This window comes from Monodelphis domestica, chromosome 2 (assembly GCF_027887165.1).
Source record: "Monodelphis domestica isolate mMonDom1 chromosome 2, mMonDom1.pri, whole genome shotgun sequence".
NCBI lineage: Eukaryota > Metazoa > Chordata > Mammalia > Didelphimorphia > Didelphidae > Monodelphis > Monodelphis domestica.
Genome location: NC_077228.1, coordinates 18,021,875 through 18,034,670, shown reverse-complemented (window position 1 = coordinate 18,034,670; position 12,796 = coordinate 18,021,875). Strand labels below are relative to the sequence as shown.

At 56.4% G+C, this 12,796-nt stretch overlaps 1 protein-coding gene across 2 annotated transcripts in view; it reads left to right on the top strand.

Moving 5' to 3' along the window:
• The window catches only part of HOOK1 (hook microtubule tethering protein 1), a 41,372-nt gene that overhangs the window by 16,053 nt on the left and 12,523 nt on the right, over nt 1-12,796 (top strand). For both annotated transcript variants that reach the window (XM_016429881.2, XM_001381079.3), the window contains exons 6-17: nt 1,503-1,570; nt 2,250-2,312; nt 3,258-3,341; nt 3,702-3,868; nt 5,064-5,204; nt 6,013-6,214; nt 6,779-6,889; nt 8,581-8,668; nt 8,758-8,818; nt 9,797-9,937; nt 10,597-10,690; nt 12,323-12,357. In XM_016429881.2, coding sequence (XP_016285367.1) covers nt 1,503-1,570; nt 2,250-2,312; nt 3,258-3,341; nt 3,702-3,868; nt 5,064-5,204; nt 6,013-6,214; nt 6,779-6,889; nt 8,581-8,668; nt 8,758-8,818; nt 9,797-9,937; nt 10,597-10,690; nt 12,323-12,357 — 1,255 coding nt within the window. The remainder of the gene's footprint in view (nt 1-1,502; nt 1,571-2,249; nt 2,313-3,257; nt 3,342-3,701; nt 3,869-5,063; nt 5,205-6,012; nt 6,215-6,778; nt 6,890-8,580; nt 8,669-8,757; nt 8,819-9,796; nt 9,938-10,596; nt 10,691-12,322; nt 12,358-12,796) is intronic.

Here is a 12,796-nt window from a genome sequence, read left to right as displayed (position 1 = left end):
CCTTTGTGCATGGCTGTCCTTGAGCCAGTGCCAGTGGCTGAGGCATTGTCGTATGTGGGTACAAGCCCCCACATCTTGGGGATGAGCTTCTGAGGCCCCGGACACCCTTTGCTAGTCTTGGTCACAGGAAGGACATCAGCTCTGGTTCTCCCCAGAATTGCAGGCTTGAGAACCAATGTCTGTGGCCCACGAGCCTCCCTTTGGCCTTCTCTCTTCAAGGAATCCTTCCTGTAGTGGATTCAGTAGAAATGAACCGAGGAGCCCGGAGGTTCCTCTCCCGAGTCTCACATTGGGCTCAGGGAACACAGCACATGAGGCTGAGATGAGGGAACATCGTCCAAAGCATCCTGGGGGCTTTGGGTCAAGCAGGAGTATAGCAGCCAGGATCCTGTCCCCTTTTGAAGGCCTCGATGCTTCTCTGTGGTGACACTCTTGCTTACCTTAGCTCCTGTGACTCCACATGCTGCCTCCCTCTTCATCTCAGGCCTTGTCAGCTCTTCCTCATTCACGTTCTTCTCACATGAATTCCAGCCCTCCCTCCTGCCCCCCACTCTAGACCCATCTGACCAAGGTCACTCAGGGCCGGACCATGGACTGTTCCACTGACTTGTCCAGCTTAATGGCCAGAGCAGAGCTTCTCTCCCTCTAGATCTTTCTCTCTCCAAGTTGCTCAGCTATGGCTGCTACTTGTTCATTCTCTGTGGATTAAAGTCCTATGTTGGTTGGGAGCCTTCCCTCATCTTCCCTGCGGTGGGTGAATGTTGGGGTGGCCTCTCCTCTGGCTCCCTCATGTGCCACCCCCACCTGGTCCCTTCCCTTCAGGCCCTCATTTGCTCCCAGCCCTGGGATCACCAGAATGACCCTTGTTCCCTGTCCCAAATAGGTGCCCTTCCCTGTACCCCCAGCAGAGTGCCCTGGCGTCCGAACGGCCCCTGAATAGAGTGCTCTGAGAGGCCTTTCCCTCCTGGCCTTCCTCTGCCACCCATCTCCCTCCTGGCCTTCCTCTGCCACCCATCTCCCTCCTGGCCTTCCTCTGCCACCCACATCCCTCCTGGCCTTCCCTTTCTGGCTTGTCTCCCTTCCGTCCTTCCCCTTCTGGCTTGTCTCCTTCCTGGCCTTCCTCTGACGCCCATCTTCCTCCTGATCTCCCTTAGAGCCCTGTGGACAGTGAACCCTGTCTTTTCGTGACTTCGACCCCACTCCCGCCACCTGAGGGAGGGTGGGAGCTGCTTTCTGGAAGCCCTGCTTTGACCTCCCTGCAGGCTCATGGGCCTCCAGAGGCCGGACCTTGGAGGGTTGCCTCCTGTGGAGCCCTTTGTTCCCTCTGTGGCGGGCCTCAGGGGGTGCCATGTCTGCCACCTTGTACACCTACTTTGCATTGAGGTTGCTGGCTTGGGTGTGAGCGGGCTGGGTCCCCCCAGACTCAGAGGCCGCACATCTACCCTGGCAGCGGCTCGCTCTGTGGCTCCGTCCTCAGTGCTCTCGTCTGCTCTGTCCCCTAGAGCACATCCAGAACATCATGACCCTTGAAGAGTCGGTTCAGCACGTCGTGATGACTGCTATTCAGGAGGTGAGCTGGGGCCTGAAAGGGAAGGAGGGCGCCTGGGGCCTCAGGAGGATGACGAGAATGGGGGGCTGTACTTCTGGGGGCCAGAAGCAGGAGACTCTTCGATTGGGGACACGGGAGGCAAAGGGCAGGCGCCAAGGGAGCTGCTCCCTGCAGTGCCTCCAGAGGGACTTGAAAGGGGTCAGGAAAGGAGATTCCCCGCATGGTGGGCGCCAGCGGCTTTTCAGGCTCTTCCCCAGGCTCCTGGGGCCCTCTGCCCTCTGCCCTCTGAGGCCCAGGGAAATGGGCTTCTCTCCTCCTCTCCCCCCAGGCCTTCGTTGTCCCCTTCCCGGTGCCTGGGGTGCCTGCCCATCCCCAGGTTCCTCAGAAATCCCTGCTTTTCCCTTAGGCCTTAGGTCTTGGCCACACCACCTTCCCCATGGTGCCTCCTTAGTGCCTTGCCCCGGGCCGGAGCCCTTCCTCCTGCTTGGCCTCCTGTGGTCTTGCGGTTCATTCTCTGTTGGGTCCAACTCAGGTCCAACTCCTGAGATGGAGGGTCGACGCTTCCTGCAGCTCTGTGCGGCGCAGGGGGGCTCCAGTGCCCAGTGGGAGCGGGTCCAGGCCGCTGGGCCCATCTGCCCAGGGCCAGGTGCCGCTTCTCTTCCCCAGTGCAGGTGGCTCATTTGGCCGCTTCTCTTTGCAGTTAATGAGTAAAGAGATCGTGAGCTGCGCTCCCACCGACGCTGCTGGAGAGCTCGAGTACCAGGTACGGCGAGGCGCCCGCTGATGCCCCCCTTCCCCTGGCCTGGCCCGTTTGGAGAGAACAAGGTGCAGGCGATGTCACGGGCGGCCCGTCGCCCGGGAGATGATTGTGAAGCGGCAGGTAAAAGGTTCTGACATCAGATGTCTAAGGAGCCTCTGGCCGAGATGAAGCCTCTCGTAGAAATCGTTGTGCCTTCTTTTCAGTGCCTGGTAACAAGTGATGAGAGAAGTAGAAAAGATTTGGCTATTCCTAGGTGGCGAGTCTCCATGCCGTGCGAGGGCCTGAGGGGTCAGGGAGGTGGGGAACAGAGCGCGACTCGGCCTGCCCAGACAGCTTCCTTGTCCTTTGCCCCTGACTCGCTGGGACCATGGGCCAAATCTTCTCCCCTTGGATAGTGGTTAGTGCACCGGGCTCCAGGGATTCTCCCCTACAGACCAGGGCGGCCTTTGCCAGAGCGCGGGCGCTTGGGCCCTCCTCTCGTGGTTCTGGTGCCCCTGGCCTTGTTCCCAGATAGTCTGTGGTCCGGCAGCCACAGGGAGCGGCCATCCCCTCAGGCTGCCTCCTTGGGCCTCGGGCACCCCCGCCCCACGGCCCGTCGTCTGCCCCATCCTTGTTGGCCCGTCTGAGGGACCCTCAGGGGCTCCCTGTTGGGTCCCGAGTGATCTCCAGGTGGGCGGGCTTTGGGGGCTCCGCACAAAAGCGGACAGTCGACGTCCCCGAGTCCTTACAGTGGTGGTCAGTGGCCCCGGGCCTGCCCTTGTGGGCCGCATGCCGGAGGGCTCCGGTAGAGGCTGCGTAAATGATGACAGTCTCCGGTGGGGCCGAACCGCCTCTGCGTGTAGGGAGTCATGGAGCTTTGTGTGCGGGTGCGCGCACGGAGAGGGCCACGCGTGTGCACACAGCACGTAAAATGCACTTTCCAGTTTAATCTCCTCCTCCTTATTGTAGCTTAAAAGAGCCTTGGAAGAACTCCAGGACGCACTAGCTGAGAAAGAGGAGCTGAAGCAGCGATGCCAAGAGCTGGACATGCAGGTGAGGGAGTGGGGGAGGGCCCCATCGCCTCCATCCGTCAGCCGCCCTCACTCATAGGCTGACGTGTGGGGCCTGGAGCAGGGCGAGCGGAGCTTAGTTAAGGCCTCAGACACTTCCTAGCTGTTGGGTGGCCCTGGGCCAGTCACTTAACCAGTGGCTGCCTCCGTTTTCTCATTTGTAAATGGGGATCCTCCTGGTAAAGCAGCCTCTTAGCAGTGAGGCCCTGTCCTGGGGGGGCAGACAGTGGAGAGGTTTTCTTTTTCCATGCGGAGCCTTCACGAGGGAGCCCTGGGAAGAAGCTGGGGTGGGGGGGAGGCGGCTGTCACGTCAGGGTGTCACTGCCGCGCCTTTGCTCCCCAGGTGACGGCCCTTCAAGATGAGAAGAACACGTTGGTGTCTGAGAATGAGATGATGAATGAAAAACTCGACCAGTTGGACGGTTCTCTGGAAGATCCCAACACCGTGGTGGCGAAAAAGTATTTTCATGCACAGTTACAAGTAGAGCAGTTACAAGAAGAAAACTTTAGGTACCAAGTCATTCCTCCTCGCGAGGCCTCTTGTCTCGGGGCTCAGAGGGCGCCGGCCCGCCGCGTCACCGGTCACGTGCTCGCGGCCCTCTTGGAGCGGGATTGTCCGAGGCTCACGGCCAGCAGGCCCGGGGCGCCCCCTCACAGGCCCAAGGGCTGTACGTGTAGATGTGGGCCCACGGGGGGACTTTGTGCCCGCAGAAGGGCAGGAGTCGCCCTCTTGGTCGTGCGGGCGAACTTCAGAGGTGGCCGCCGTGAGTCTCAGCCAGGCCTCAGGGAGTCTAAGATGTGGGGAGGCCGAGGGCCGTGGTTTCTTTTTGTAGTTCCCCTTCCCCCTCCTGGATCACTTGTCCTTCAGTGCCGCGACTTGTGGGACGCCTCCTGGGTGCCAGGCTCTGCGCCAGGCACTTTGCTCGTATCTCCTTCGATCCTCACAGCTCCCCGAGGAGAGGGCTGCCCTTGTTGTTCCCATGCTTGAGGAAGCCAAGGCAAACAGCCTAAATAACTTGCCCAGGGCCACCCAGCTCCTGAGCACTTGAGACCAGATTTGAACTCGGGTTTACCCTCCAGGCCTGGCGCTCTGCCCACTGGGCCCCTTTGCCGCCTCTTGTTTTATTTCTATGAAATCTAGAAATAAATGTAACTGTAAGTGTGCATGGGTTTGCATTTCCACTAAATTCAGCCAGACAAACCAAACTCTTACTAGTGGGATGGTGGCTGTCCCAGGCTGGACGCTGCTCTCTTGGCCCAGGGAGTGAGGTTGGGAGGGCTTGGCTGGGCCTGGTAACCCTCCGAGTTTTCTGCTTGGTGCCTCTGTTGTGCCTCAAGTCCTTGGGTGGGGATTGTGGAGTCAGTGAGGCCTCCTCCAGGGAGGCTTCCATGCAGAAGGTCCCCCCAGGCCCAGGGGCTGGCAGGCCTTTGGAGAGACCAGAAGGGTCTTGACCACAGCACTTAGCCTGGTCATCCGGCAGAATCGAGGCTGAGAGGGGCAGAGACATTTGTCTGGGGTCCTAGGCGAGGGCTCCCGCCGCCCCGTCCGCGGTCTTCTCCCACGAGGCCGCGGGCTCTCCGTGTGCCCTGGTTCTTCTCTTCCCAGAGACTGGCTCGGGCGGGCTTGGGGCCTTGGCTCCTCAGCCCGCGTGCTCGCGTGCCCCGGGAGAGCGGTGCAGACCTGACCTTGTTTTCTTTGTGAAAGGCTGGAGGCGGCCAAAGATGACTACCGGCTTCACTGTGAGGAGCTTGAGAAGCAGCTCCTTGAGTTTCAGCACCGCAATGATGAGCTGACGAGTCTGGCCGAGGAGACGAGAGCCCTGAAGGACGAGATCGACGTTCTCAGGTGGGGCTGGGCGGGGGGGTGAGGCGCCTTCCATCCTCGCTCCCCAGGCCTTGGGCATCTTTCTGGGCGCCCATCCCTGCTGCAGGCTGCCAGGCCATGCCCGCTTCTATCTCGCCTCAGGCAGTAGAGAGTGCCTGAGCTGTGGCGGCACTTTGGGAGGGTTCCATTTGTGAGAGACGCGGACAAGAATCCTAGCGGTCAGGGCTGGCCAGGGTCTGAGGCCACATTTGAACCCCGGACCTCCCCTCTCCAGGCCTGGCTCTCTCCCCTGTGCTCCCAGCTGCCCCCTTGTTACTCTTTGAGGGGGTGATCCCTGGCAAGGACTGATCCACACACTCCTTAGGCTGTCCACAATCCCTGAGGTTTCCCTGGACTGTGGCCAGGCTCTGGCTCGGGGCAGGACAGGCCCAAGGGTGCCCCTGGCAGGCTGTACCCGCAGCAAGGGGCCGTCAGAAGGGCTGGCGTGTGTGTTTGCCATGGGCCCGTTTGAACCACAGCTCGGCAGAGGGGGACAAGGGGGAGGCGGGCTCCGTGGAGGAGGCCCGAGCCGGGGAGCCGAGGGGGTGAAAGCCGCCTCAGCTCCAGAGAGGCTTTGACTCTCCGCCGCCGTCTTAGGGCATCTGCCCCAGGCGAAACAGAACCCAGCAGACGCAGGAAGGCTTTCTTTCTGAGGCAGAAGCGTCCTGTATTCGGAGCCTCCGGCCCCTCACCGTGGCCACCGGCCACCCGGGCCCTGTCTGGGCTCCACTGGCGAGGAAGGCCGTGCTGGGCCTCGGCTGGCCTCCCATCTCTGACTCTCTTACCGCAGGACGACCTCAGATAAAGCAAGTAAACTCGAGTCCACTGTCGAGATTTATCGCCAAAAGCTGCAAGACCTGAATGACCTGAGGCGGCAGGTGAAGTCGCTGCAGGACACGAACATGATGTACATGCACAACACGGTCAGCCTGGAGGAGGAGCTCAAGAAGGCGAATGCGGCCCGCACCCAGTTAGAAATGTATAAAAGGCAGGTGAGAGACTGGGGCCCCGGCGCCGAGGGGAGCCGCCCCTTCTCCCGCGTCTCGGGGGTGCTCTGCCCCTTTGCCCCCTCCCCATCGGGCTTCTGGACCTCTGCTTATCTGCTCTGCTGTGGGCCCAGGGAGAGCATGGGAGCCCTTGGGAGGGGTCCTGGCCGAGCAGGGAGCCGGGCAGAAGCCGCTGCGGCCCGCATGTCTCTGCCGTGGTCGTGGCGGGTCTCTGCTCCAGCTCACATGCTCGTCCTGGGCATGGTCCTTTGTGTCCGTGCGTCTTGCTCTCCACGGAGGCTCCCGTCCTCTCCCCTCCTGCCCTCTGAGGCTCCCTCTGTCGTCCCCCCGGCCTGCTGGGCCGTGGCTTTATTTCATTCATTTCAACTCCACCTCGGGGGGGGGGGGGGGGCGCGGTGAGGCTCCGAAGCCCGCCGCGGCTCCAGCTGGGAAGTGAAAGCCTCGTGGGATGGGCTCTCTTCCTCTATTAGTTGCTCTCCTTTCTGCTCGCCTCGGCGTCGGGCCTCGTGTTGTGACTCCAACCTTGTCTTGTGGATTTTTGAACCGCAGGTTCAGGATCTTCATCTTAAGCTTTCTGATGAATCCAAAAGAGCCGACACGTTAGCCTTTGAGATGAAACGCCTGGAGGAGAAGCACGAAGCGCTACTTAAGGAGAAAGATGTGAGCGCTATTCCTTTACTTGCCGAGTGATGCGTAACGTGCCCCGGGGCTTCGGGGACGCGGGTCTGATCCGAGTGAGGGGTCCTGGGCCCAGGGAGCGGGGCTTGTGGCTTAGTTCTGTTTCCTTCTGAATGTTGGTCACGTCCACACTCTGTCCCCCAAATCGGGGGCCAAATGGGTCTACGGGGAGGCGTCACGGATCATGCTGGTGTCTGAAGAGTCTGAATCCATCCTCTCGTGTGGTCAGCATGAGATACAGAAGCGTTTTTGGGTGATGCCGCTACATTCATTTTTGCCTCAGAAGTAAGCAAGGACGTCCCAGTGTCAGGAGTGTGCCTTCGCGTAGAGGTCATTTGCATCACTGCTTCTGTGGGGATGTCGGTTTTTCCCTGTTTTCTTAGAAGCCCAGACATGAAAATAACTTGTGACACGAAGGCCCACCTGTCCACACAGCCACCCCATGCCAAAATCTCTGGTGGTAGTTCTTCATTTCTGCCCTCTTCCTCCGTTGCATAGGCAAGTCTTTCTGGCTATAGAATTGTTCCCCGTGCTGCCTCAAATGCTAACATGATGGAGAGGACCCCGAGGCAGAACGGAAGGCCCGGGGGGCCTCCAGGTGGGGGCCACCGCTGCCCCTTTGCCCATCCTAGGCGAAGGGAGGGACGTTTGTTTCAAGTTCCAGAAGTCCTGCTTAGGGAGACGTGGAGCGCCCTCGGTCTTCATGCTCTAGGGAGCTTGGTTGGAGGAATGGGGGAATTGTAGCCTGGAGGAGAGAAGCCTTGGACCTGGTCACTCTTTGCACACATTTCTTCACGCTCCCATTCTGCTTGGTCCAGAGGGGCCTGGAGCCGCTTTGGAGGCCCAGGCGTCGAGGCCGGCCTCTGTTCCTAGTGATAACCTCATTAACAGGAGATCAGTCGCTTGCCTTAGTCCCTGCCTGATGGCGATTGTCATTGTCAAGTGGGATTTGAATGCACTTTCTGAATCTTCACCACTGCAGTCCTGGGGGGTCGTGGATGACGATGATGGTCACCACTGTGCATGGCTGGGACAGAAAACACCACCAATACCAGACATAACTTCCATGACAATTGGCCTAAACACAGGCGACTGATACAAAATGGTGCTGCTGTAGAACGTCCAGTTTATAAAAAGGCTGTGCACAACGCCGAGGTCCGCAGTGGGAGCCCCTTCTGCAGAGTTCAGATGAGGGAGGCCAGGCTCCTGGGCTTGGAGTCCTGTAGTAAATGGTGCTGCTGGCTGCCATTGAGTCTCTAGCCTCTGCTCCCCTGAAAGCAGTCTGCCAGATGGGAGAGGGGGGCCTGGGGGCTCTGAGCGTGGGCCCAGCAATAGGCACCGACATCTGAAGAGCCACCTGGCCGAGGGCCCGGGCCCTCCTCCTCAGGCTGCCGTCCACAAGGGCTGCTGAAGACCATTCACAGAGTAGGCGGTTTGGGGGACCCAGCTCCCCCATCTCCAGAGCTCATGGCCCGTTCCGCTTATGGACGTAAAAGCGGACCAGGTGGTTAGAATTATAGGAAAGAGATGGGATGGGGCTGGCTCAGCCTGGCTCTCCAACATCGGCAGGCAACTTTGGGATATCTTGGAGAGTTCCTCTGTCCATGGGGGCTCATCCTGCTTGTTGACAGGCGGGTGAAACCCCCTTCTCCGTCCCTTCCAATTGTTTTCAGAGACTGATCGTGCAGCGCGATGCTCTAAAAGAGACCAATGAGGAACTCCGGTGTTCCCAGGTGCAGCAGGACCACCTGAGTCAGGCAGGTCAGTCCACGAGCATGAGTGGGTGAGAAGCGGCTCTCCCTGTCACTTTCCTGGGGAATGCTGGCTTTTCATGGGCTCTGTCTTTGCAGGTGGCTCTGTCTCAACAAGTTATGAGAACCTGGCTGCTGAAATTATGCCTGTAGAGTATAGGTAAGAAGATGGGGAGGGCCGTCTCTGAATCTGTTAGTTTTCATGGTGATTCAAAAGCACCTTTTCCCAGTCCTAACAAGAATCCATGGAACTAGAAGGGGTTTCCGCACACAAACTGGTTCCCTTCAGCTTCCCCAAATGCTGCTCCCATGGTCATCTGTACGTTCATTCAGGTCCCAATTCCCCAGCTTCCATGAGCAGCGCTTCCCAGTTTTTCACATGGAATTGCTCTGAGCAGTTCCTGTTCTCTTCCCTGTCCTTCCTTCCTCATTTAAAATACTAAAATACATCATTTAGGAGCATGTCAGGCCTCTGGGCTCCACGCTAAATTCTGAAGGATGCCTGCTTCTGGCCACCAGCCGCTCCTCAGTCATTGGTCTCCCCCTCAGGCAGAGCCCTCAGCCAGGCCAGGTTTGTACTAGGACATCGGGTAGCACAGCAGCCCCCATTTCCTTGTGTGGTAATAAGGTCATACGATGAAAAGCCTTCTCCAATTACTGTGCTGGCATTTGCTGCTTCCCATGAATTTACATGGCTTTTCAATGGCCAGATGAACATTTTCAGGCCTCGTTTGCTCTTCAGAAATCTGGGGCAGCGGTTCTTCAGAATTTTGTGCTCTTTTGAAAATAGAATCTTTTTTTTAACCCTTGATCAATAAGACTATGTTGAGAGGATAAACGAATTCAAATTTCTCTCTTCATTGGTAGAAAGCTTTACATTTAATGGTAAAACAGGATATACTTTTTTCCTTTTGAATCTCAACCTGTGGGCTCTGGAGATTCCTGTTCAGTGTTTTCAGACCTGAGCCGCACACATTTCCTTCCTCTGGGTGCTCCTTTGAGAGGGTCTCTCCACTTTTGTCAGATCATCTAATAACAATTGGATAGATGTTGATTAGTTTTAAAAAACTTCTTTAAATGTTAAGAATCAAAAGGAAACTGTTAAAATTAAAGCTAAGCTTCTGCTTCCCAAAAACAGAGAAGTGTTTATTCGCCTTCAGCATGAAAATAAGATGCTTCGATTACAGCAGGAAGGGTGTGAGAATGAGCGGATCGCAGAGCTCCAGGAGCAGCTGGAACAGAAACATCGGAAAACCAGCGAGATGGAGACGGAGCAAAGGTTGCTGGGTCCTGGGGCACTTCTCCCCTTGCGCCCTCCCCCTACTCCCCTACCCTGGGGCTCAGCCCCGGAGGCACCAGCATGGGAGCAGGGCTTTGTGCCGAGCACAGTCAGGGTTCTTTGCGGGCTGGCCCTGGGTCCCTCCTCTTTTACCAAACAGCAGACGTTCCATACTACCTAATGGGGAAGTGAGTGAATGTAGGAAAAAGCCATTTGTCACGTGATCCCTGGGTGCCAGGCCCTGTGCTGAGACCCGTCTGCTCTTGGGGCTCGCACAAAGGTGGGGAACGTGGCCCACGAGGTTGGGCAGGGCCAAGGCTTCCGCCAGTGCAGGCACAGGTTGCAGGGATCCTTGGAGGTCAGGAGTCCAGGGTGTCCCACCCCTGCAGGCCTTATCAGCCCTGGGAGGGTGGTCAGAGGCCCAGTCTGAATTTTAGTCCTGCTGCTGGCCAGATGGCCTGACCCTGAGATTGTTTCCTCATCTATAAGATGGGTTTGATGCCCCTTCCCTGGGCACTTGTGAGGTCTTTGTTCTGACAGAAGTGGATGCTGGGAGGGGTTTTGGACCCACGTTCGGGCCAAGGCCAGAAGGCCAGGGGGTCTCCTGCCCCGGCGCCCTCTCGAAGGCCAGACGAATGACAGAGCTCTCTGTTGCCCAGGCTCAGCAAAGAGTACATCCGGGGTTTGCAGCAGCAGATCGAAGACCTTCAGAAGACGCTCCAAGAACAAGGCACCAAGGCCGAAGGGGAGAGTGTGAGTGAGACGGAGAGGTCGGGCCTCTGGCATGCTGGGAGCTGTCTGGGGGTGGCGGGCGGCTCTTGCACCTTCACACCCAAATCACTGTTAGGAACGAGGCGACTACCAAATACCGTATATATCTGCATACCAGATGCGGCACTTTGGCAGCCTTGGGGCCTGTCATTGACGTCGGTATGATAAGCCACTTCTCCGGCTGCCCCTGGGTCAGACGGGTGCCACCCCGAAGCTTTTGCTCTTCTGGGATTCTCACAGGACCAATGCTGAGGCCCAGTAGGTAGGGAGAGCTGAGGCACACACAGAGGCCAGTGGGGGACGAGAGGGGTCTTCCTTAGAGAGCATCTCCAGGGGGCCTCCTGAGCCCCCAACCCCATGGGGAGCCCTGAATGCATTCTCAAAGCTCCTCGGCTTCCCTCCACAAATGTGGCCTTCCTTGCCAAGGATTGAACGAGTTCTTTCCCTCGACAGCTCCATGAACTGGGCAGTGTGGGTACCAGAATCCCCCGTACACAGGGGTGTCTGCCAGCTGGGCTCTGAAGCCAGGACTGCCAGGCTTTTTATCCCACAGAATACAGCCTCTTGGGCTCTGCTGCCAGCTGACCTCCTTATGTGCCAGGGCCCAAGATTAAAGTCATCAGACATTGGAGGAGCTGGAAAAGCCAGGCATGGTGGGGGATCTAGAGGCTTAAGTTACCCCAAAGAAAAAACTGTCTGTGTATCTGTCTGTGTCTGTGTGTCTGTCCAGGCTTGTGTGAGAGATGTGTCAGGGCCCAGTTCTTAGGTCAGCATTTTGGGGCTGATGGAGGCGGGGAGGAGCATTGGGCAGAGGAAGGGAGCAATAGCCCCGAAAGGGAGGCGAGTTTCCTTTCTATCGTGTGTGCGCTATGTATGATTTTCTTTTTTTTCCCCTGGGGGCTTGGAAAATAGAGAACGTCTCATACGTGGCGGCATCTCATATGTGCATATATACGGTATTGTAACCTCTCTCATACAAATATTTGTTGTTAAGCCATACCTTTGGGGTGAAGTCTCTTTTAAAGAGTTCAGTAGCTCAGTGCCTTTCAGCTCTAACTCCCGTGGTGCTCAGGGGTATTTCCGGAGCGGGAGTGCCCTTCTCTCCTGTCAAGGGGGAAAGCTAGAATTTACTTTGGCCTTCTGCTTTTCCAAAAGCTCCAGTAAATGTTTCAGGACGAGGTTGAATTGCAGCCTTTACAAATGCCTGTATCGCTGCTGATTAAAATGGACAAGATCATTTTATCGCATCGAATCATTTCAGGCTCATTTAAAGACTGACAGTCAAAATGCTTCAAGTGATTCAGAAAGAGCACATTTTGTAGGCAGAGCCACACGGACCCTAGGTTGAGTTTGTAGCGAGCTTTTTTCACACATCAGCCTTCATGAATGCCATTCGTTTTTATTATGGATTTTCTTGTTATAGTTTCTTCTTCCTTCTTTCCTGAGATGCTTTTAAGTAAGAACTTGACACCTGAATGGTTAATTTTATGACAATTCTTTCTAAATGTGATTTTCACTAAATGCAGCACACATCTTAAGTAGAGAACTCTGCTTTACGCTTGGTGTCTGTATGTCAGGCCATTTTCTAACGGTCATTTGTGTTTTATCTTGTAGTCCAGCAAACTAAAGCAGCAGCTGGAGGCTCATATGTAAGTTGGACTGAAAAGTATTGCATTTCCTATATACCATGAAGAAGGTTATGTGCTTGGAAAGTTTCTTTCCCTGTGGTCCTGTTTGCAAAAGCTAACCCTCTGACCCTAACTTCCCTGTGGTAGTACAAAAAGGAATTGATTACTTGAGCTGAAGCCATCAGGATACAAAAAGAGCTTTTAAAAAAATTGTATCCCAAATGCCAAGTCTCCTACCATGTTCCCAATAATGGAATTCTACAACAAGAACTCATTTTAATGATATTTTTGAAGTTAAAGACATTTTTCACTAGGGAGTTTGTTTCTCTTGTCTGCTTTTTAAAGCCTTGCATTGATTTAGAGCGTGTTTGTGTTTGGACAGGTCTGACCCTCCAGCCATTCTCAAACAGGCTCTCCCAGCCCAAAGAGGAGGTCTGACTGTCCTGTCCAGAGCTGGGAA